At 36.2% G+C, this 26,061-nt stretch overlaps 2 protein-coding genes across 2 annotated transcripts in view; both read right to left on the minus strand.

Annotated features, from left to right (window-relative positions):
• Positions 1-14,919, minus strand: part of LOC118275466 (synaptogenesis protein syg-2) — a 104,059-nt gene extending 89,140 nt beyond the window's left edge. Inside the window, exons 1-2 of the mRNA XM_035593445.2 lie at positions 14,522-14,919; positions 8,410-9,040 (exon numbers count right to left, since the gene is read on the minus strand). Of these exons, the coding sequence (XP_035449338.2) occupies positions 8,410-8,533 (124 nt within the window). The 5' untranslated portion in view covers positions 8,534-9,040; positions 14,522-14,919. The remainder of the gene's footprint in view (positions 1-8,409; positions 9,041-14,521) is intronic.
• Positions 14,920-25,179: 10,260 nt separating this feature from the next.
• Positions 25,180-26,001, minus strand: LOC126910975 (uncharacterized). The gene has a single exon (XM_050695656.1). It carries the CDS (start codon positions 25,999-26,001, stop codon positions 25,180-25,182), a length of 822 nt encoding a protein of 273 aa, XP_050551613.1.
• Between the last annotated feature and the right edge of the window lie 60 nt (positions 26,002-26,061).

The raw sequence follows: 26,061 nt of genomic DNA on the forward strand, positions 1-26,061 counted from the left end.
TATAGATTATATTTTAAATAACAAAAGCATTGTTTTAATTAACTATTGTAGTTTATGAATAAAATACTACATGATTTTATAAATTTTTTCTCATGGGAGAGCCACGCTTTGACACAAATGAGCTGACTCAATCAGAGTGATATCACGGTTTCACAAAACATGAACGTGAAACAACACAACTGTGTTGTGTTTCACAGTGTGAGTGAGGCTCTTGAAGCCCAATTTACCATACACCGGCAACGCACTAGTAACTTTTCTGGTGCACTTTCGGATGTCCACCACAAAATGAGGAAAATGTTACAGAGATAGAAATGTATAAACAGATAAAAGAATCACAAAATCAATTAAATAAATGATGCTCCAATTAATATTAAACAAAGTCTATTAAATATTGAAACATTATTTAATCCTCTTACAACAGCAACAGTCGAGTTGGAACAAATATTTTACTAACTTGTTGAAAATAAACTGACGAACTAGATGAATTTCGAATATATTGAATCATTCGTGCGATAGTCTTATTAAAATAATAGCAATGACAATTGGTACTAGGTAAGCTACAATAATAAAATTGTAGAATTGGTTAGCGATGAGGTAACAAAGTTCTTGAGAAGCAACTTCGAATCGTACTAGCCCTTTCAGCGGCAAGCGGCAGCCAACAGTATTGTTCAGCGACATGTGATTCGGACTGTTGAGTGACGGTATTTTAAACCAATTTAACATTTGGGCAATGCACAGATGTAGCTTAGTTAGACACAACTGTGCCTCGCAAACCAAAACTGTGGAATGAGCTGTCGTCGGCGGTATTTCCAAACCGATACGTCCTTTAAACGTTTAGGAAAAGAGCGTATTCCTTTTTAAAATACCGGCTCACATCTTTAACTCTTTGGTGTTGCAGATGCCCATTGGCAACACTGATCGTTTATCATCAGATGATCCAGCTCGTTTGCCTCCTACTGCATAAAAAACCGAAATGTCGTTGATAACTACAGAAAACTCAACACGAAAATTAATTCGTCAGTTAACGAAATATTGACATTAAAATCTACATACTTTTTGCAGTAAACACAACCAATAAGTACAGTCATACACACAACTCATTTCGACATACGCATTTAATTAACTCGACAGTGACGAGCTTGTTTATGGTGCATTAATTACTTGCCACGGAAATAAATATCCGGAGGTATACTTAATTAAATATGCGCACCTGTTTACTTGAAATGTAATGAGGAAAATAACATTTTTAAAAATATATATGCATGTGTTGTGTGTTCGTAACGAAAATGTTTTGGAGTGAGTTACTACAAAGTTTCTACTGGTGATCAGCTGTTGAAAAATTGGTGTCGTCTGGATCTCAGTCTAAGGGTCTAAGCACGGCTCCGGCACGGATTGTGGCTACCACTCGCTGCCAGCGTGCTTACGACGCGTCGCCAGTGAGGTGCAAGCTTACAGACGGCGCGCCAACGATGGCGGGCGGTTCGCCACCACCTGCCTCGCTGTAGCTGCACGCTTCCCGTACACTGAGAGTGCATGGACGCCTCAACTTCAAGTCAAGCAGATCATGCGCTGACCAACCAACCGACGTCGGCTTTTTTGTATTGACGTTATTAAATATATCATACAACATAGGATTTAGAGTTCAAAAAAGGACAATTGAATTGCTGGGTTGGAGCGGCGCGTGCTATGTCCTTAAACTATGACTTATTTTAATAATAAATATGGAAAATCTATTCAAGACGAGTAATTGAAGCAAGTATTTATTCCATTCTCCATATTGAAGATTTGAAATACCTAAAACTTGAATAATTCTTAAAAAATAAAGTCTTCTCCCCCTGGAATCGAAACTTAAGACGCTCTTGAACTTGTATAACAGTTATATATAACAATGAATATAACTATAACACCGTAGTAATAAGTTCTGAGAACGCATCTTGCCCCAGACGCCCTCAACATTACCTGACTCGGGCGCTATAATATAGAATCCAATAAATTGTCTATCTACTTACGACTTTTTCATACAAGTGGCGCATAATAGTAACATATTAGGGTCGTCTATTTGCTACTGATTATGCCTAAATTGAGAACGTCCAATAAAAGTTGAAGTATTTATTTTGAAATCTATTCTAATGGGATAGAGTTGAGAATATGTTTATTGCACTACTTTCTAACCTCTTCGTATAACTTAAAAAATATTATAGTTAGACTGTTAAAGAAGGTTGTTATATGTCTTCACATATACAACCCCATAGGAAACACACACACAGAAACAATCCCATAACTTCAGCCGGCTTTTTGAGGGTTAGAAATTTAAGTTTTGTTTGGGAATCAGGGCTTGGAAATTCCTTGCCTTGTCTCAAGGCACAGATTACCACGAGGAGCAATTTCCATTTCCTTCTCTGTAATTCTCAATAATAACAGGAATCTAAAAAAATAACAAAGGAATATCAACTTTAACTAGTTGTCAACTGCAATATAAAATGAAAATTACTAATTCGCTATCAGGTTAGGCGGCGCGACGTGTGACAAAGCGCGGGTACCGACAACGTTGCCACAACGTTTTTCAGGTGTCACACCCCCCACCCCATCCCCCTCTCACACCCCTGCGTATATTCTCACGCTTACAACCACCTTTTTTAATTAAACTAATTGGTTCCGATAAAATATGTATTGTATTAAATAGGAAAGTCATAATCTTTATTATTTGAAGTTTTGTTATGATATTGAACTATTTCTGTCCATTTTGAAGATGATGTATATAATTGGTATTAAAATCAAAGTAAGTTTAGTGGTTTAAAAGATGGGTGTAATTATGTTATTGTTCTACTAATCCCTAGTGCTATTTGCTATTAGTTAAAAGATCGTTCTCAATACACTTAATAAACACTACTCGACAAAACTAGTGAACTTAAAGAATATAAAATATAAATCATAGATTAACTCCACTGCTGAACATAGGCCTCCCCCATTGACTTCCGCATAGGCCGGCCAGTGGCCGTTGGTTCTCCGCGCTATGCGTTCTGCCTACTGCCACTTCAGCTTGCAAATCCACTGGACTATGTCAGCGGCTTTCATTTCCATAGAAACATTATGATCCTTTATACAGCCAAATTTTCGGAGAAAATATTCAACAACAACGTCAATTTTCCGAAAAATATTATCATCAACGCAGCTGTTAAAAACCTTATTTCGATAGCCTCACAACGTAAAAATTATCAATAAAAAAATAGCTTGTCAATATTGGTAATTAAGCTGCACTTCGAGCTCGGTAGGCCCAACGCTCAGAGGGCAAAAATGAGGTCATATAGAGTTGCATCGGCACCAGCTACATAATTACGAGCGATGCAAATATGTAATTAATACGCCTGTTAAACCTTGCTGCTCGAAACGACTAACATTTGTGGTTGTAGATGCAGCTACCGAGCAAGAGGTTTTGGGTTTATGCTATACGGGTCGCAGTTTTAAAGGTTGAGGTTTATCAGAAACTGGTTCTACAACCCGATCTGTTGAGTGACAAGCCTCTTAGGGTGTAAGGTGCTGTGTATGCATTTTGCCTACCAATAATGTTAATTTCTACTCGTGGAAAGATGCCTACTATGGATGTGGCTATGAATGGCTTCCCTACCAACGATACATCGCATACTCGAGCTACACATCTTCCTAGCTACGGTTCAGCGCATCTTACTGCACGGTCACTAGTTTCACAACTTAGCATAATATTTCAGGTGGAAGCACCCGTTAAGCTGTTATGACGGATAGGGGATGAGTGGAAAACAAATGTGCTCTGGTCTTAATCACTAATATCGGAAGATTCTAGTGGTTAATCACTAGGTGATTCCGTTTCACGATTTTAATCTTGCTATAGCGAAAGCGACTTCCAAATATTATGTCGTCGACCCACTGTAACCAACTTCCCTCTCTTCAAACTTTTACTGCATTCAAACTAATATTTGGACTCCAGCAACACCATTACAAAAAGTTATGAAGGATTAATTAGGGTTCCCGTTAATAAATGTCCGCTGATTTGGTTAAATGAACCCTAGTTTCGAGGTGAATGGGTTCCGTACCTTTTAAGTACTTGTGGAGGTAATTCGGTCGTGTCATACGCGATTAGTTTGGTCAGCTAAAATTTCCTGAGTGCGGAAAGGTACATATGTATGTATTCTGGCTTTATATAATTTATATTCTATCTAGTTTATTTATATTAGCATTTTGATGACTGCCTTATGGTAAGTGGTATTACAAGTGTGAATGTCTGTTGAAATAAAACTCAATTTGATTCAATAAAATGTAAACTGGTCAAATGTGAGTTCAACTCGGATCAAATTGTTACGATCCATCAACTATGACGTGGTTCCCATAAAATGACGTATCGTTTGACAATAACTCGGTGGTTGAGGGCATCATATAATCGTACCTATAATAGGTTAGTACCTATACTAATAATGTTAACTGATGTAGTGACAAAAATTAGACATATTTAAATTCTATGAAGGAAGACATAACCTTCATTTATTTATTTTGACTTTTTCATTAACGTTTTTAGTAGCTTTTATTCTTAGAGCATGACAGTCCTGTTGAGTCATAATAAAAATACAACTCACATTATATTCTAGGGCATAAGTAACAGGACGCGTGAACACCTTAAATAAGTTGATGGCAGCAGATGAAATAGGATTTCCTACCTTCATTTACGACTAGAAACAACACGTTAACTACCACGTAGGTTACTGGTGACCTACGGTAGTGAAGGATTTGCCTTCAACAGTTTTCTGATGGCAGTTAAAGACTTAAAGTCAATCTCAAAATAATAATCTAAAATATGACTCCATAGCGCCTTTAAAAACCCTGGTGTGAAATACACAATCCTTGCAAAAATAAAGAAAGAAGATCTCCGTCACTTCCCTGCGAACCTTTTATTGCTGCACTAAAATGGCTGCCGGGACGTTTCCAGCCAGCTTGCGTCTGCCACTATTTATCCAAGTGAGCCCACCAAAGAGTTCCAAAGTGTCACATTCAGATTTCCATAAGCGGTGTTACGGCGCAGTACGTAAGACGAGGCTGGAAAGCTGGAAGGCTGGCGTCCCGCCAAACAATTACTTTGTCTCGTCAGGAGCATTTCTTCGGCTGATGGCTCTAAAGTGTCTACTGCTTTATACATAAGTTTAGCGTTTAACGTGTAAAAACTGGGTCAGTGGTGTGAAGTTTCTGGATTGTAATCTTGTCTTTTTTTTTGAACAGTATGTAGAAAGCCTTACTTTTATGTGAATTTTTGAATATCAGATATGGTTGAAAAATTCAAAACTTCCATTTCTATTTCTATTTTTTATAAAAAAAAACGTTGCCCCACACTAGGATTTCCTACTGTGCCGTGGGTTCGTTTACAACATACAAGTTCACATACACATCACACCCAGACTCGAAACAACAATTTGTGGATCACACAAAGAGTTTCTCTGTGCGAGAATCGAACTCGCTACACTTTACGCGGCAGCCGATTCATCACCTCAAAAACCATTTACACTTAGAAGATTCAAAGGAATCAAACTCTTTGATACTAGGTAGGTAAAGAAATAGAAAATCAAAAGCACCTACAAAGTCAATTACAAATTACTGAAACAAATCTAACCACAAGTCTATTAAACCACTTCATACAAGCACCTATACACATAAATCTGGTAGCCAATACCGGCAAAAGTAATTTGATCCACCGACCACTAGTAATAGGGGAGCGAATTAAAAAGAAAAGAACATGTGCAACCAGCAACTAGAGTGGTGACGTACACTAATGCACCTACACCGTGTACTGGCTTGAAATAAAACGACCATTCGATCTAACAAATCTTAGCACATTTATAAAGGAAACTCTAGTAGTAGGTGTGTATGTATATATTGTATATATTTTATTAGAAACAGTGGGTCACGTGGATTATTTCTTTCGAAGAGAGTCATAAAAGTAAAATTTTGTTTAAATGTTGCTGCACGGTAAATAAATGTTTTTGTAAAAAAAAAAGTTGTGTAATCTTTTGAGTTTCAATCTGGAGTTTTAACAAACTCACTCAGAACTTTTTAAAGAGACACACGCACACATAAACACTTTTTTAGCTTAAAATTGGAACTCAAAACTCAAATTGAACAAATTATCTGTACTTTAAATAACTAATCATTACTTTTCTACTTTAATCATAATTTTTCTAAGCGGATTACCTAACGGGTTACCGAGGTTCCGTCTTGAGAAGCAGGAGTAGGAACGGGTTTATTTTTTATTTTATTAAAAGGTACAAGTTAAGAACTTATTAACTAGTGTACAATCCGACAAAACTATATATGTAGTTGGTCTGTCGGATCCAAAATCGGAGTGGTTTTTAGTCAGTAAGAGTTTGAAACTCCCTATCGCCTCGCCCAAGGTGGGAAATGTCATTGGATGACACATGATAACTACTATAACGACAGTGTCACAAGTAACACACGAACTCTCGAAAACTCCACAAAGTTATATTTATCAGTTGCCGAGTCACTTTCAAGTACAAAGCACTTGTGTGTTATTAAATTATTTACAATCGTGACCAAGCCAGACAATTATAATACAATTCATGAGCAAATGTTTTTATTTACTGACGTTCTTGTCTGGCCGTCACGTTCACAAAGTCAAACTCATTTTGACCATTTAGTCTTATTACTTGTAGCGATAGTCATCGGTCTGCCCTTTATATAAACTTTTTAGTAAATTATAAAACGATATAGGGGGTATTTACGTAAGTTTGTTAATGTATAAGCTGTTGACAATAAAGCGGTTTCCAGCTCAAATATTAACAAAGTTATGGGACAGAACTAAATTTTGAGGAGATTAAAGCAACTGTCTACGCTCTAGTCGAGTAAGTAGTTATAAGTGCTACTGGCGAAATTTTGAATACGATCTCCAGGTTGTGTGAATCTTTATTGAAATTTTCGATTTGTGTATTGCAATATACGTGAGCATGTGAACTTGTATATTTGTAAACGCACCCACGACAAAGGAGAAAATCAAAGAATATGAGGCAATATTTAAAAATATATATATAAATAGAAATATTATTACGTATTTATCTTTTAATAATATTTTTATAATTGGAACCATTCATTGACATAGCACACAGGTTAATTAAAAAATCTGCTCACTTTTTACCAAAGCAAATTCAAAATTAACTAACAAAAAAAAATCAAGAAACGCGGTGTCCCTTCCTTCAATCTGAGGCCAGAACTCCCCTCGTGCACCCTTGCAATTACAGGAATTGTTATAATAAAACGCCAGCAGGCCACTTGAAGCTATGTCACCTTGGATATTATCTACATCCCTTTGATCTCCCGTATTCCCTTTTGTCAATCGTTCGGGTGTCTCCAGTGCAAACATCACTTGTTGGCGGGAGCAATTTGGGTTCTATTTCAAAGGTCGAAGCACCCCAGGTACCAATCAAACGCCGTGACGTCACTGCCAACAAGGAAACCATTAGCAAATTCCCTCTCACGTAATGAAGACCGTCAACAGTTTAGATTGCATACCTATTTCATCTGCTACTCATCTCTTGTCTGTTGCGATGTTCCGTTAAAGTTGCTTTTAGTAGCATTGACATGAATAGTCTCTGCATAGATGTCATTTTGTGTTGATTGTAGGGCGGAATTTCCAAATTGTAATCGATTTTGAAGTGAAAAGTTACATGTTTCATTTTGAATATTTATCAAATACCGCACGGGTAAAGCTTTAAAGATGAAAGAAGTGGACAATTTTAAAGAAACTATTAAATCTTGTTGCTCTAAAAAACTTTGTAGTAGTCTCAAAACAATAAACATGAACTTAACAACAAAAACTGCGAGAAGGATCGTAAAAACTGCGTCAGTCGTCCCAATAATAGAAATATCTGCATCGATAATACTTGAAGAGGCCTTGACAAAGACAAAGAAATTGTTTGGCTTGCAGCCAGCTCCCCTGGGCTCCAGCACAGGTATGAAGATAGAAAGAAGCGAGCCGATCAAAGATTGCTCTGTTTTAAAACGAGGAAAATGCAAAGTTTTGTTGTTCGAAACGATAGCAGCTTCCGAAATAAAAATGTAAATTTGTTCAGCTTTCCTGCGGTTTTCTGTTCGGTGGAATTTGTGCTTTTCCAATTCCAGACAAGTATTTGAACAATCAGACAATTCCAATAGCGCTCCAGTCTCTGGTTAGCCACGGTAATTTGTTGCATTGCGTTTTCCGTTTTACTACTTTTTAACTATATTTCACTAAACATTTACTTGCAACGGTAATCACCGCACCGTGTAGAACGCAGCTATTTATTAGTAGTTAAGAAAAAACACAGATAAATGGGAAATAAGTAATTCATGTGCATTCTTCCGTATTGTAATCTGTTCAACTTAAAAAAGTCAGGAACTTACCTAAATCTTCGGCATCTTCACTCCACTCCCCAGCGGTGGCGCACACAAGCTCAGCCGACATGCCCACCAACACAGCATACACCAACACCGACTCCATCACACACACTCCCCGCCCCCACATCATTACTTCTCCCCACTCTACACCTACTTTGGCAACATTTTACTACAACAGTAATGTTTCATTACGCAACAATCAACTATTAGTTAAGCTCCGTAACGTTAATTAATTTAATATTACACTATACATTAGCTGCGCCATTCCATTAACCCAGGAACCCTCTATTGTCAACTTTACAATTGATCAACGCTATTGAATCACTGGCTAAAGTCGATCCACGAACACTGCATACATTTTCTTAATTAAAAATTCACTCTATTTTTGCCTTAGGTCGATCTCCAAAATATTGAGCGATATTTCGTCGATAGTTTCAAATCGAGTTCCATTGCTCTGATTTGTTACAGCATGTAACCGTTGTGTATGAACGATCCCAGTAATCTTTCCGACATTATATGTGGAGTCGCGTGTAGTGTGTCGTCACGCACGGCCGACTTTCGGGACGCGGTTAAATATCCCGATGAATTATTCAGGACTCTTTTAGCGGCGGTGCGCGCTTGAGGACAGAAAGACCACCTGCAACAAAGTACATAGTCCCTCATTTATGTCCAAACACAACTATATTTAGACAAGTCGTTTTGCAAATTGGAAGGGAATTTATAATCAGTTATGACAGACTGGCTCAGTTTTAAGAGGACGGAAATATTCGCAATTAAGTTTGTGCAATGAAAAGCTTTGAAAGCTTTTTCGAATTATGACTGAATTTGCTTGCTCTATAATGAAAGTTTTCCACAAACTGACTAGAGGTAGACATGCAAGTATACTCTGTGAGCTGCATTACCACAGAAACTAATTAACTTCATAACATTTGCCCAGACATTGTCAAAAATGTATCAAAAATATTTAGCGGAGAATTCCCGCTGCATTTCGTTGTGCTACCAGGAACATTCCACTGTTTATTTTAAAAGAGATTTCTCGTAGAAAAATTTAACAAAAGCTTTCAAGGAGTAAAATCCGTCATCAAAGGCGGCCAAACGACCCGTAGCGAGTGCTGAAGCGCTAATATAGTTTAGGAAACAACGTGCCCCTATTTCCTAGACGTTAGGGCGAACTCGCCGGCTAGAAACTTAGTGCTATCTACTCGATATTATAGAGACGGCAACTTAGATATTATATGCATACCTAGCACGCAGGCACACTAGTCTAGCCGAAGCACTAAACGTTAATAAACTGTGTGCTTACTATCAAATGACATTTTATGGTAATGTTTCTACGGCGGAATAAAGTTTACGTCTTATTTAAGAGACACGTGAAGTTTAGATAGAGCCAACCGCATTTTATGTCTTAATGTGGATTTGTTACGACACTAATTACAATGTTTCCTCTGAAACCTTGTGTGGTGAACGAGATTATGATTAAATTTAATAAGTGGAATTATGAATTTAATATTGAAGATAGCCCAGGTGCCTTGTTCACTTTCTACCATTTCTTACCTATATAAATTGCATGAGTTTTGTGATACTACTTAGAACTACAATTATATATATTTTTTTTATAAAGTTATAATAAAATTGAGACATACTAAACTAATTATTATGTTATTGGATCACGTAAATGTTTGAGGAGGAACTCAACTAGTTTCAAGCCATGCTAGAGGCTCATATTCATGAGCAGCGTTCCGCGACGTCAAGTGCTTCGTCGAATAGTTGCCGCGTCGTGTGAGTATGTCGATAACATAATAATTATAACTAGTGGTCGCCTAGTGGTCGAAATTCAACCATATACGATTTAATTTACAATACCACTTAACATACGTTCAAGGATAATTTTTATTTAACTCAAACTCAAACAAACTCTTTTATAAAACTCTTTTCATATGAGACGTGAGAATATCATCGCAATGTCTATCGATTTTGACGTTTTGTCAAATACGATCAGATACTATGCATGTGTGTGTAATGTTTTATTTATTGATTTAATGTACTTTATAAGCATTATTTTTGAAAAATATTAGCGTCCTGCACTTCTCCTACACATAAACTATAAGTGTACCAAATTTTATGCTCCTACGTCCGCGCAATTTTCGTAAATAGCGGTCCAAAGTTTTTGCATCACGTATTAATATATAGATTATAATTCTAATTGTTATTTAAAATCTATAATCATATTGGTACTTATCATGGTAAATTTTATGCAACTCGAGCAAGAAATTCAAAACTTCAAAAACGTCACTAAGGTTACCAAAGTACCGAGACTTAACTTGAACGTCAAGTTTCTATAAAGCTAGCGAAACCTAGTTTATGCTTCATCGCATCGACACTAAGACGAAAAAACATCGTCCTCTAGAATATCGTCTGAAGAAAAATCCGCGCAGTAGTTGGCCTATATTCCGATTTACTCTTTATAAAAAGTAGGCACCCATGCCTACTCATAACCATATTTTATTGGCTTCTCTTGGAAGCATTCCTCTTATATTTCTATACATTTCCCATTCCCTCTTTGATTTTGCGCAGCTCTTAAAGGAAATTGTTTGATCTTTACGAAGGAAATTACCTAAAAGCCTTGTTTGCAGCATTTTTTTCGCCATATGAAAATTTACTGAAGATAGCCTCCCTGAAAGGCTACTTGAAGCAAAATTAATAATAAAGATCTGATTTCTTTAGATTTTCTGTAATAAACAGCCACTAGAGTTTTCGTTAATGCTTCAAGTGTTCCAATTTACAGGTAAAATAAATTATCTAGTCTTCAATCTAGCAAAATAGTGCCAAGTATTATTAATTTTGATGGGCTGAGTAAAATTAAGTAATTTCTTTTAGTCTTTAGTGGATGTTGGCAAGCTGTCAAAATGGTTGAAGATTTCTCAATTGAAGTTAATTGAAAATGGTTGTATAAATGAACCAAAATTGTTCGTGACATCAATGTTATGAGAAGCTGATGAAAATATTTATTTATAAGTTGTGTCAGTTTTATTTTTCTGCAAACACTTGTTGGCAATAGATGAATGACCAATGTCAAAGTCAAAGTCAAAATTATTTGCGCGGCGGCGTTTGCGAGTGAGCGTTCCGTTTAGAACATATTTTATTGATAATTATTTTGTTATACTATTTTAATGACCGTTAAGAACCACAATTATAATGTAACCAAAAATTCAAAAATATTTTACAACAATAACTAATTCAGTACTTAAAGTACTATTAACCAAAAAAATCTGGCATTACATCCTAAATAAATATGAAAAATACTTTCCATTATAATTACTTGGCATAATTTAGACTTTGGCATGCTAATGTAATACATGTAATGGCTAGCTACGCCCTAGACGCCACTTTTACTTGTACTCACCATAACATTTACTTTTAGTATAAAAATATTTGGTTTACCTACATATTTTTTTCACACATACCTATTACAACCCTTTAATGTTATAAAAATGAGTCTACCAGTTTATTTTCCATTCGTAAAGCTACTGAATGGATTTGAAACGATTTTTTAAAAACTCGTTTAACTATGAAAAAATCATTTATAGGAATGTAAATAATGTCTCTGTAAAAAAAAACGTACGAACAAAATCTATTTCAAAAAAATTAACTACACTTAAATCTCCTGTGTCTTGGATGCGTTTACATACATATAAATTCATATACACAAGACCCGTAACAATAATTTGTGGATCACAGAAAGCTTTGTTCCATGCGGGAATCGAACCCGCGACACGTTGCAGCCAGTTGCCTAGCCACCGCGCGAACCGTGCAATTTTACTTCATGAGGACTTCATAACCATCATGATACAAGACATTTACAACCTTAATGGGGTAAAAATAACAACAATTTTGGGGGATGGGATTTATTTAAATTTTAATATAAATAGCCATCTATTTGTGCGATCCAATGTTCGCATCGGTGGAACTGTTAATGTTACGCTTCAAAATAGAATCTGATATTAAAATACACTGGCACGCCATTGTTAATTTAAACTTTTAATACCAGTATCTGAATTTAGATATTTTTTGTTCGATCAATAAATTCATTGATGAATATTGTGTTATTTTTAATTAGCCATATTATTTTAGAAGTACTGAATCTTGATATATTTTTATTGATTTTGTGTTTAAAGGCCACATTTTTAGAGTTCCATAGCCAAATGGCAAAAAACGGAACCCTTATAGATTCGTCATGTCTGTCTGTATGTCCGTCCGTCCGTATGTCACAGCCATTTATTTCCAAAACTGTTCGGCCTACATATTTGAAACTTTGTAGGTTTTTTATATATAACATAACATACATAACATACAGCAGACAGAAATGCACATAATATTAAGGGTGCTTTTCTACCAGAGATGTGCTATGCTTCGTTGCTATAAGTAGATGCGTTTGGCTTCCTTCCTAACACTAGCAGTGGCCACTTATAGGCTGTTGATGTGATGTGAATATCACACATAGACATGTGTAGAATGGACATAAACGAGAATTGTAAAAAAATCTAAAAGATAAATGTAAAAAGGAGCAGTAAAGAACAACATGCGGAGAGAATGAGTTTTTAACATTAAAACCGTTTCGTGGTAATGAGCGTTTTAATTTTAAAGATGGAAGTTGATATTAATGACTTTTTTAGACTCCAATTACGGTTTGTACATGGTTTATAAGGTTTTTTGTACTCTTTGTAACGTATTGTATTTATTATTGTTCTTTTTGACAAAATATGCAGGGCAATTGAGCATTTTGGGGGATACTTAATAAGCTAATAATTTAGCTATGATTGAAATACAATATTAAACAGTAAACAGAAGTAATTTTTTATTACTATGAAAAATTAATATTATTAAAAGTAAAATCTGAAAAACACTGACAAAAATTTTATAGGTTAATTTTCTCTTTAAATTATTTCTAATCATATTTTATGTATCCGACAAAAAGTATGAAAAGTTTGTGTTGTTAACAAAACAGAAAAAAATAAGCTAATGTTTTTTTGAAAGCACTAATATCTTGATCTATGAATCTAAACTTACAAGTCGTATAAAAAATTAACTATCTGGCAGACCTATTTTCACAAAAAGGTTGAATTTTCCAAGAGAAGCTAAGAAACATAACGCGCGGAAAACCGCGGGAAAACGTAACTTCTCATACAAATACAACACTTAGTTACAACTATCGCTTCCATACCTATTTATATATTTTTTTAAACAAGTTCAGTACAAAATCGTGCCATAATTATTGGCTTGCAGCCAGAATCCCGCTTTGAAAATCTGTTAACAATTGCAGGAACAATTGCTTTCTCAAAAGAATTACGAAATTCTTGGACCTAATGGACCGGCTACCGGTTCATCGGCTTAACTGAATTTTTGCAGTAACAATTCGATACCGAAGTCGCTCAGATTTGATACTGTAATAACTAGCTTATTGATAGGAAAATGGAAGACATTTAAAGTAGAATGCAAATAATAAAATAAAGGATATAATGTAGTTTCTTGATTTTACTTTGAAGCAGACAGATTTTTAAGCAAGCAAAGGTACTAAGGCTTCGTAGACAAATCTACTTATTCCCTATTTCATACATAATTCAAAGAGTTACCAAACCTAAGGCCAGGGGTCACTAATCATGATATAACCCATGTTTACTCAGATACACACGAGATTTCCTCCAGGAGTTTCTGAGATATGCAAATGTTTGTACGTTTCATTATTTATTAATCGTCACATTAGCCATTCTGTCCTAAACGAACCCGATACACGGTATACTTATGAAACATAGTGAACACAACAATTAATCAAATTACATGAACCACACCGACAAACGTTAGATCATAATTATCTTAAAATAATTCAATTTAACCAACTCTACTCCAATTACTAGTTCCACTTTAACACAATTCTGTCGCTAACACAATACAATACAATAACAGTAATGAAATAAACTCATCAATTCAACACAAACATTTTCATAACAAATTGATCATACAAAAATGTAATGAGCATTACGTGAATTGAATATTCATAATCATAATAATTTGACGATAGATGTCAGTGTTTTACATAAAGTACACAAGAGTAGATACCCACCGGCGATCAGCTGACAACTGTCAACAACATTCATTGTTTACTCCGTGACGATGCAATCAAAACTACTGACAGTTTCGAATTAGACCCACGAAGTTGTGATAACACCGACCCTTACTTGTCATGTTCATTATACATCGTGCTAATAGGTTTCGCAACAAAGTCCTAGTGGAGTTTTTGTGCCGCAATCTTAGATTTAATATTTTTTTTCACTTAATCATTCACATCCACGATTAAAGTACATTAGAACTCGGATTAATTGGTTGTATTAATGGAGCACGTTAGTTGGTTCGTGAAAGTTTGGTTATGAAGATTACGTGAGGGTGTCATGCGTGATTGCTCGGGTGTGGACACGTGTGTCGGGTCGCGCGGCGCGCGGACTACTGGCGGTGCGTCGCCGCGCGGCGCCCACCTTGGATCCGTGAGGGTGCTCGGAGCGCCTCGGCCGCCCTCGCCCGCCTCCGCCAGGTAAGGTAAGCTCGCCCGACATGAAACTCTGATTGAATGGATGAGTTTCCAAATGCTTTTTTGTAGGAGCCGAGCGACAAATCACGATGTCGGACGGAACATTTGTGTTAACTTTCCGTGGTTTATTTGAGGGACATAAATTTAAATTACGGCTTCTTGAATTTTCTTTTGGAGTCGTTGTGAATTTATATTTCTTTGCGCTTTATTGACGTGTTGGTAGTGGAGATGGTGGAGTGGGTGTAGTGAATAAACAAGCAGTGATTGTTAATGTATATTACGCCTGAAATATTATTTTATAAGATATAGATCTTACAATTATGTAAACATTACAATCATAGTCAATATTTTCTCGACCTTATTTCCTAGACTACTTACATTAACATAAACTACTAATCTTATCTTCATAACCTTCCCTTCATTTTAAGTAACTTACACACACCATACATGTATATTACGAGCAACAAATTTTACCACATCCCCGTCACCCTTTAATTTCTCCGCTGCGTGTACCGGATTGAACAGCTCGCTACGTAGGTACATATTAATTACTGCGATCCAAATTAGCGCACTGACCGTACAAAAGTTCTCGTTAAAACCTTGTCAAAACACTTTCGAGGACTGAATCGTAATTTAGCGTAACATTCGTAAACGATTTCAATTTGTTTCGACAATTTAATAACATTTATTTTCCATGTTTAAACTTTGTATTAAATAAATGTGATTCCAATATAGGTACGAGTATTTCGATTGTGAATGTATTGGGTTTTGGTATTCAAATACGTTTAAAGCTTGATTTTCGTGTAATTTACTTTTTAGTTAGAAAATCAGGAATTAAACTTCTATAACGTGACCGCTTCTTTTCTGTCAATTATGCTAGATACTAGTTCGTTTTTAACACGTTAACCGTCACGTCGGTCACTGATGCCCGACATTTGCGGAGGCTTTGCCTTCAATACATTTCTTTCGGCAGTTAATGCTTTAATAGGAGTCCACAGACATAGTAATAATACCTTCTCAGCTCCTAAACCCAAAACAGTCGTTTGAGATCTCGTATAGCCGAGCAGCTCCTTTTTTACAATAAAAATTGATTAAGTACCTCCGTGACTACAATGTTAATCTAGAGTCTAAAGTCTAAGGTGTTAGGTTTTAATTTGCTAAGCAACCAATTATTGCATTTAGTACCTTAGACACTTTTGAAATTTTCAGCTGTCAAAGTCAAAGTCAAAATCAAAGCGTTTACCGTATTATAACTAAGTGTACAGATGATAGTCACAGAATTATAAACAGTACCTTAGTTTTTCAACTTTCAAGGTCACATGGTAGAGTTAACCCTGTATTCGACCAATAGGTTACTAGGTCATAGGTTAGTTCGTAGAACTGATGAGTTGGTCGATTGGTTGCAAATTCAATTGCTTAGTAAAAGGGCTCGGGTTGGTTTCGCATGAAATTCTCTTTTTTACTACATATCTTCAGATAAAATTAAGTAAATTCTTCGAATCCAATGATACAGTTACCTGAGATCATTGCCAGAGTAATAGTGGAAGAGATTAATTAAATACCCTTTTCAAAAAAAGACAGGACAATCTCTTTTCTATAATGCATATTTTATCGTCAATTTACTTGTAAGCTGGAATATAATATTGTGCTTGGTAAACTTGACTGTTGGATTGGAGATCGCAGTTTAAAAAGTTCAGGTTTATTAGAAACCTCAGCTTTCTACCTTATTATATCTTTGAAGTCTCAGCTAGGAGTAAGAAGTAATACCAGATGTATTGGGATTAGACTATATTTCAATAAAACGCTGGCTAGAATCCTTATAAAACACGATAAATTTCTTTAACACAACGTCATTACAAAACCAACACATTTTCTACAATGTAACAATGCACATACTACAGTTATGTAAAAAGCTAGCAAACCAACAAGCTTACGCAATCATTCGAACACCACGAAGAAAGTAAAACGCAAAGAAATCCAAATCCATGCATTAATATAAAAAATCTAAAGCGAACATAATGCCCTGGGGGCACCGATAGGCAGGGTTGTCGCGTCGACCATGAATTATCGACTCAACGTGGATCCACCGAGTCGCGGTCTGACGCATAATTCGGTATCTCAAACAATAATGGCGTCATTTCACAAAAACGATGGCTCTCCCGAATAGCGATGGGATAATCTAACTTAAAGCGCCGTTGACAATCGATTATTCAGTTTTCGTTAGATTACGCTTGTTTAGCGAGGAATTTAGCTGCAGCTCTTGTTGCATTAAATTGTGGTATTGGAAGCTGTGGATTAAATGAGTGCATAGTAAACTTGTCATTCTGTCGTTTTACGTAGAGGTCTAAGGGGAGTTCAGCAGTGGACGTGTCTCGCCTGATGATGATAATGACGATAGTAAACTTATTATACTATTTGTTATAAACAGTTTTATAATAATTTCAAATATACAGCAGACAGTAAATATTAGAACATCTTTCTCTTCCTCATTTTCACAGTTTTTATGAATTACAAAACGAGTAGATTAAGCTTCATATTATGTCAATCATAGCGGGTGTAATAGGTTTACAACTTGAATACAATTTCCTTACATCTTAGGCACACACCATGAACGTTACTGTATAGTTTACCTTATACACATAATTACAAAAAACACGAAATACCTAAATAATTTAATATTCATGAAAAAAAAAACAAACTCATCTAATACAGTGTCTTCTCAAAATTATGATATTTATTTGTTAGAAGTAACAGCAGAATTGGAATGATTACGTAGTATTATGAGATTATGGAGCTCGCCGGCCGTTTTTTGGAGCGGCTAAACTAATTTAAAATGAAAGAACATTTCACGCTCCGAAGGCGACCTTTATAAAATGAGTTGGAAAATTGCAAAATATACAATGATGGACACTTCTCAGGACGAAGTGGATTCCTCTATTTTTATGAGCAATTATTTCTTTTTTTTTTCTCGGCCACGTAATTCGGACCTCTATTTACCTTCGTATTGTATGTACAATATGTAAATCTTCTGTAACCATTAGTAACTGCTCAGCCCAGCTCAAAGATTTAAATTGTATTATAACTTTCGTGAAACATAGTTGATTATGTTTTTTGGTTATTATTACATTATGTAACTGTTTGACTAGGACCTCGACTAGTTACAAGCCGTGCTAGAGGTTCATAATATTATGAGCAGCATTCCGCGACACACGACGCGCATAACTGAAACTAGTTGATTTCCTAGGCAAACAATTTAACCCGGAGCTGCGGATTGTCTAGCGGGTTACCGGGACTCCGGCTCAAAAAGCAGGAGTAGGAATGGGGTGGTATTTAGTCAGTAAGAGTCTGACACTCTCTCTCGCCTTGGACGAGGCTAAAATTGATGATGAGGCGAAAATTATTGGCTTTCCCCCTCAAAAAAAAATGACAAACAGTTTAGTATGTCTCACGAAATAGATAAATCCCTTACGTAGTTATTTCTTAACTAAATATTTCCTAATAAAAGCAGTATGTAGTTTTCAGATATCATATAATTTGGCTTAACCAACGTAGGCGCTACTTAAGTATACACTAGTTTTAACTTAATACGTCCTAGTCTTCTTCTGAAAAAGTTAGGTCTAACTTGACAACTTGACATTAAACTGAATATCAATATTTTGCGCAGTTTGTCTTTCTATCACATTTACATAGATTACTAAGTAATATAAGTGACATGATAATGCTTTCAAATATATGTAAACAAATAAGTTTTCCATATAAAAACAAAACAATAACAGATAAATAAATGAAACAGGATTTCGCCGAAATAAGTTTGTTTTCAACAGTTTATCAATCTGGAAGTAGTTTTGAACATGCTACATTTTTATGTTATACGGTTTTAATGTGTATGGCTATCAAGAATAAGAGAATGTACCAAAAATCATATTGATCTGTCGTCAGAAAAGGGAAGAAAATCTAATTACTAAATCATAATATAAATGTGAAAGTTTGTTTGTCCGTCAATCTCGTTGAAACTACTGAACGGATTTCGATGAAATTTGGTGTGGTATATGTGGTGTATATGGTAAATCCGTTGGGTTTTACCTTCTTGGGTCTTGGGTCCTACCTAAGAAAACAAAGAAGAACCACATAACTTGAATAAAAAGATATTATTTTTGTCATGTTATTTCTATTTCTCCTGGGTCCTGGAGTCCGAGGACCAGAATTTATGGCTCCATCCTTCTAGACCAATGAAAAGCAAAGGTAAACATAGATACGTAAACAGAAGCTATTTGATTCACTATCGTTATTCAGAATATGTGCCCGGTTTACCAATCTCTTCATCGAATAAAAAGCTACAATACGACATTGCATGTGAAAACAGCTATAAATTCTAGATACATTAACATTAACCGATGCCAGATAAACTATTTACATAAAACATGGCAATCCGTCAACTCCTCGTCAACGCCAAACGCATAGTTTCTTTACACAAACCATGAAAGGTCTTACAAAACTCAATCTAACTTCATTAAATTAACAATTCCAAACAAATAACGAGCTAGCGAATAGTTAATTGGGTTTTCACTAAAGCAACAGACTGATTCAATGAGCAACACATTTAACCGCTGATTAATCTTTAGTTAGTTATTAATCGTCGCGACAACCCTAGTTTTGCTCAATCACAATCACGTTATTTAGGAAAATCGGAATAATATTCATTAGGGTTGCTATTCCCGGCGGTTGCCCGGAGCACGTTTAGTGGCAGCCATGATTAGCCGCTACCGCTTCAGTAACTAGTGCTAATGACGATCTATGATGATACAATTATCTTTAATAATCCATAGTTGCGTACGTGCATGCTTGATTACATTCGCACATTGAGAACTTTAGCTGAATTAGGACACGAAATTTGAGCTCAGCGGAGAGGACATTTTATTGAGAGTGTATTTAGTATTTTACCTTTTTATTTAAATTGGTATTTGTTTTGTTTTTATCGAAATCTATTCTATTAAAGTTTTTACGCGTATAGCCAAGACTTAATCGTAGTTAAGTAGAGGCAATTATTGGTTTTGACAGTTGCATAATGGTTCTCTATTAAAACATATTCATTATAAATTGATCACATCGTTAAATATCATAATTAAATCTAATCGAACCAGAATGACAAATTACTTTTTTCAATCAGCCTCAATCTAAAATCGACCATAATTTCAAGCTCGAAAGATTTACATTCTCCAAAATCGTACAAAATGCGACCATTCCCTGTTTGTATGACCAGACAAGGAATTCAGTACACACAAGTATAGTCTAAATATTTGTAGGTAGGTACAGCCAAAGGATTATTGTTCCAGCTTTCAAAGCTTAGACGTGTATGTGAGATTTGTATTCGGAAACGAACCACGATAGACGACCGGTATTAGATTTGGTTCGCACCCACTCGCTTTACCAAAAAATTGCTGGGAAAAAGCACTTTTGCAGATTTTGTCAGCTTTATATTTACCTTTTCTTTGGTATTTTTCATCTACGTCGGTTATGAAAGGCCTTATATATACAGCTTAAAGACATATGCTAGATTTAAATATACATAGACAATAAATATGTTCATAAAAAAACTATATCAGTGTTTATAATACACTTAAAAGAAAACCCAACGCTCTAAAGTTTGTTTTCGCTCTTTTCTAAAAACGTCACTTTGACAGATGTAACAAAACGTCATCTGTCAAAATATTGTCACGTAAAAGAAAATGGCGGTGGCGGGAAAATATCCATGTTTAATTTAATAATAGAAATCGTTCCGTGTACGCTGGCAGCGTAATACGCATTAAATATAATATTCATTCGATTCCATACCTCAACTCGATAAGTTTAATGGTGCGAAGATGGTGTTCCTAATGCCATGATTACGTTACTGACATTATCAAATCATTTTACTTCAATCTATCTTTTGACGTTTAGATTCTATTGAGTTCTATGGCTTTTTTGACGCCTGCCGACTTGTGTTTGATTTTTTAAGTATTTAATGGCGTTCAAGGCCAAAAAATCTGATTTATCGAATATATAAGTAAAATATTACAATCATGTATAAAATTAATACGTTAACAAGTAATCTATCATCGCTATAATTTTAAAAACAAATGTTTAGGATTTTTGTTTCATATCTCCATGAGAACTCTCCAATATACAATTTAAAAACAAAATTACGTAATATTTTTTGTTTAAGCGTAAAAAATTCGCATCCATTTTCCGATAAAAATGATCAATGTCTCCCAAGAGAGCAATGAACACAGCATCAAACAATCAATTGTTGGTTTTTCAATGTTTCGGGGACGCGCCGGCAAAAAGTGACAGTAAATTGAAACTCATTTTTAGTGTAAACCTTTTTGAAGAGAACATAAAATTCATTGCAATTTCATTTTCATTACGTAATAATGAAATTACGACTTAGTTATGTACCTAGTTAAATTACTTAGGTACATTTTTTTCATAAATACTTCATCTTTTTTCTACACTTGGCTTTTTGCTGACTAAGTTGAGGTATTTAGAGGGTGGTAGTGTGTGATCTGAGGTGTAGACCAAATGAAAGACCGATGACGACTGAAAGTATATTGTTCCTTACTAAGACGGATACACAGTGCGCGTGTTCACATAATGAACAAAGAAATGAATAAACAATACTATAATTTATTACATCCGAAATATAAACTGTAACTTTGTTTACGTTGCAACTTGACACGTCTTAAGTAGGTACTTATACGCTATGCCGCTACACTACTCCCCCCCTTTTTAAAAGAAACACTTTAACAAAACAAAGCGGGGTATTGATTTAACAATCACTTAAAACAATATTATAGCTAAAACTAACAAACTAACAATAAGTATATTTATTATCAAGTACACTCTAGTTTAACAATTAACAATGGTTCAAAATTTGATAGGTTTATACAAATACACTTAAATCACTAATAAATCTTAACTCTAAATTAGACAGGAAATACAAATAACATTAACTTATTACTATAATATGTTTACTTAAAAATTAAAACGTACAGGTTTTTTACTGACTCGGCCGCTGCGCGTTGTAAGCAAAGGCGCAGATTCATTAGCGAGCGCGGAACGATTATCGCTAATCGCTGTTGCCGGACCTGTACTTATATCTATATTCTTATTATCTAACTTATTTTTATTACTAACTATGTTACTTGTCGATTCTTTACACATGTAAGCAGGTTTGAGTCGATCAATGGATATGTATGCCGTACGGCCAGAGAAATCTATTAAATAAGTCTTATCTTTTCTACCTATCACTCTAAAGGGACCATCGTAAGGAGGTTCTAGAGGTCTCCTTACCCTGTCGGATCGTACAAACACATGCGTGCACTTGTCTAAATCCGGGTATACAAATAATGTGCGGGCGTCCCTATGTCGCATCGGCTTCGGTTTTAAGTTTTTAATAATATTTTGTAATTTCTGTACATATTGGGTATTGTCTAAAATTTTAGCGTCTGTATCGTTATAGAAATCACCAGGTAAACGTAATGGTGTTGCGTAAGTTAACTCTGCAGCACTAACACCTGTATCATCGCGATTGGCGGCACGTAAACCTAACAAAACTATTGGTAGCTCGTCTACCCAAGTCGTTGAATTTAGCCTCGCCATTAGAGCTGCTTTTAAAGAACGGTGCCAACGCTCGATCATCCCGTTCGACTGAGGATGGTAAGGCGTTGTTCTTTTCTTATCGATGCCTAAATATCGCATAAGTTCTTTAAAAACACTGCTTTCGAATTGTCTACCCTGGTCGCTTGTCAGCTTAACAGGGCATCCAAAACGTGCAATCCATCCTTCGAATATTACTTTGGCTACAGTCTCTGCTGTGATATCCTTTATAGGATAAGCTTCGGGCCAACCTGTTTGGCGATCTATTATTGTGACTAAATATCTATAATCCTGTATGGAGGTAGGTAAAGGGCCTACTATATCGACATGGATATGAGAAAATCGCTCTGCTAGTGAAAAATGTCCTAATTCAGTTTTTACATGTCTGGATACTTTTGCACGCTGACATTTAATGCAACTTTTTGTCCATTTGTTTATGTCACTATTCATTCCTTCCCAGAAAAATCTTTCCTTGACTAATTTTCTCGAAGTACGGATTCCTGGGTGACTTAAGTTATGTACTGATTCGAACGCTTGTTTCCTAAAGCTTAGCGGTATATACGGGCGAGTCTTATTTGTTGACGTTTCACACGTTACCGGAAGGTGACTTCCCGGTATCGCTATGTCTTTGAAAATTAAATTACATTTGTTATCTTTACATTGATTACGCAATAACTTTAAGTTCGTATCGTCCACTTGAGCTTGGGCGATCGCGGCGTAATCTAATACTGTAGCGCATGTTATTGTTTCAACCCGTGATAATGTGTCGGCTACGACGTTCTTGTCGCCATCTATATGTCTTATGTCAGTAGAGAATTCGCTTATATAGAGAATTTGTCTAACGCGACGCGGTAATTCATTATCAGAATTGGATTTTTTGAACATAAACGTTAATGGTTTATGGTCCGTATAAATAATCAAATGTCTTCCTTCTACCATGTTTTGAAAATATTTTATGGCTAAATAAATTGCTAGAAGTTCTCTATCAAAAGTACTATATTTAGTTTGCGGATTTGACATCTTCTTTGAAAAATAACCTAAAGGTATCCATTTATTGTTTATAAATTGTTGAAGAACGGCTCCTACGTAAGTGTTCGACGCGTCAGTCATGAGTGCTAAAGGAGTATCAGGTTGTGGATACGATAACGTCACCGCGCTTTGTAGCGCAGCTTTACACCGTAAGAATGCCTCGTTTGCACTTTCGGTCCATTCTATTTTTGTTTTATCTTTCTTCTTTGATTTTACTAGATATTGGTTTAAATGACTTTGATATTCTACCGCGTGAGGTAAATGTAAACGATAGAAATTAACCATTCCTAAAAATCGTCTGAGCTGTTCGACAGTTACTGGTTTAGGAAAATTATTTATAGCGTCCATTTTCTCTTGTAGAGGTCGAATGCCTTCCGTGGAAACTTCGTAACCTAAAAACTCGATCTTTGTTTTACCAAATTCACATTTTTCGAGATTAATTGTTAAGCCAAATTTACTTAAACGACTAAAAACTTCTCGTAAATGCTGCTCATGTTCGATTTTATTTTTACTAAATATTGCGACGTCATCGATGTAGCAGTAAATGTAATCTAAACCAGATAGGACTGTGTGGTTCATAAACCGCTGGAAAGTTTGCGCTGCGTTCTTAAGTCCGAATGTCATGCGGGGAAACTCAAATAAACCGAAAGGTGTGATAATTGCTGTTTTTTCTACATCGGCAGGATTAACCGATATAAAATGATATGCACGACAAATATCAACACGTGAAAATATTTTTGCGTTAGCTAGCAAGTATGTAAAATCATGTATTCGCGGGATAGGATAGCGATCGGCCTTTGTAATTGCGTTAAGCGCTCTATAGTCACCACAAGGACGTAACTGACCATTTTTCTTACTAACAATATGTAAAGGACTAGCCCACGCACTTTTCGACGGTCTGCAAATTCCTAATTCCTGCATTAATCTAAATTCCTCTCTTACCTTAGCGTAGCGATGAGGCGGCAGCGGTCTGCATCGTGCGTATACCGGCGGGCCGCTGGTTTCGATGTAATGTAATACAGAATGTTTCGGTGGCTCTTTAAACGAAACAGGTTTAGTTATATCGGGAAATTCAGCGAGCAGATCATGATACGGGTGACTTACATCAACGGTTTTGATCGACGACTCATTACTACTTACAATGGAAACTAAAACTTTTAAGTTTGTGACTTCGTCAATTAATCTACGGGCACTTATATCCACTAAAAGCTTAAAGTTCGCTAAAAAATCGGCACCTAATATAGGCGCATTCCCGTCGGCTATCACAAATGTCCACCGTAATGCGCGACGTAAACCTAGATCTAACACTAAACTTTTGACACCATAAGTCTTTATTTTAGTTCCGTTGGCGGCAAATAGGTAATAGTCTTGACACTCACTATTTTTATTGTTTTTTAACACTAACTTACTAGGTAGCACTGAAATGTCAGCACCGGTGTCCACTAAAAAACATAAGCCACTGTTGCGATCAGTGACTCGGAGGCGGTGACTAGGTACGTTGGTACAAACCTCCGCCGCAGTTGGTACCTGAGCTAGTTTTCCGGGGACGCTTTCCAGGAACAAGGCTCATTGCATTTCTTTGCCTTTGTTCTGAACCGATAATGATAAAAACACAACCAGTCAGGGCTCTCAGGAGTTCTTCGTGACGCAGATCGTGCTCGGCTACCGGTTCTGGATGCTGATCTCGAACGATTCCAATTCCGTTGCTGCGGTCTCGATCTAGCGTTTGATCTTTCTAGTTGCTCCACCTTCATCGTAAGTTTGGCTATTTCAGCCATGATGAGGTCTGTTTCCTTGGACGTGCTTGGCTGCTGTTGGCTCACTTCGCTTACGTGTGTTGCGCGCGTGGTCTCAAATACATTGTCTGCAAGGACGGCCAAGCTATCTAGATCTTTAGATTCCGTGGCCGCCAAGACTGCTCGTAACGGAGAAGGTAGATGACCTTGCCACAGCATTCTTAAGGTGTCGTCGGGAATCTTTTCTTTCGCCAACTCTCGCATGCGACGCAAAAGTTGCGAAGGTTTTTGGTCTCCCAGGTCCATCTCGCTTATCAACTTTTGTAGTTGTCTGTTTTTAGATTCCTCGTAAATAGAGAGAAGTCGTGTCTTTAGCGATTGAAACTTTTTACCTTCGGGTGGATCCATTAGAAGGTCTGTGACTTGCTGGATGGCCTCCTTGGTTAATTTCGACACGACAATGTCGAAACGCGAGTCGTCCGATAACTTTTGCGGTGCCAGCATGGCCTCTATTCGGTAAAACCAAACGCGGGGCGAATCGACCCAAAATTCGGGGATCTTCGATGTAAGTGTAATTGCTGCGAGATCCACTGATGACTCTACTGTACTTTTAGCCATTTTGTGCACTGTTTACACTATCACAACTACGGAAAAATAATCACGTCGGGTACACCAATT

Source organism: Spodoptera frugiperda, chromosome 8 (assembly GCF_023101765.2).
Source record: "Spodoptera frugiperda isolate SF20-4 chromosome 8, AGI-APGP_CSIRO_Sfru_2.0, whole genome shotgun sequence".
NCBI classification, from domain to species: Eukaryota; Metazoa; Arthropoda; class Insecta; order Lepidoptera; family Noctuidae; genus Spodoptera; species Spodoptera frugiperda.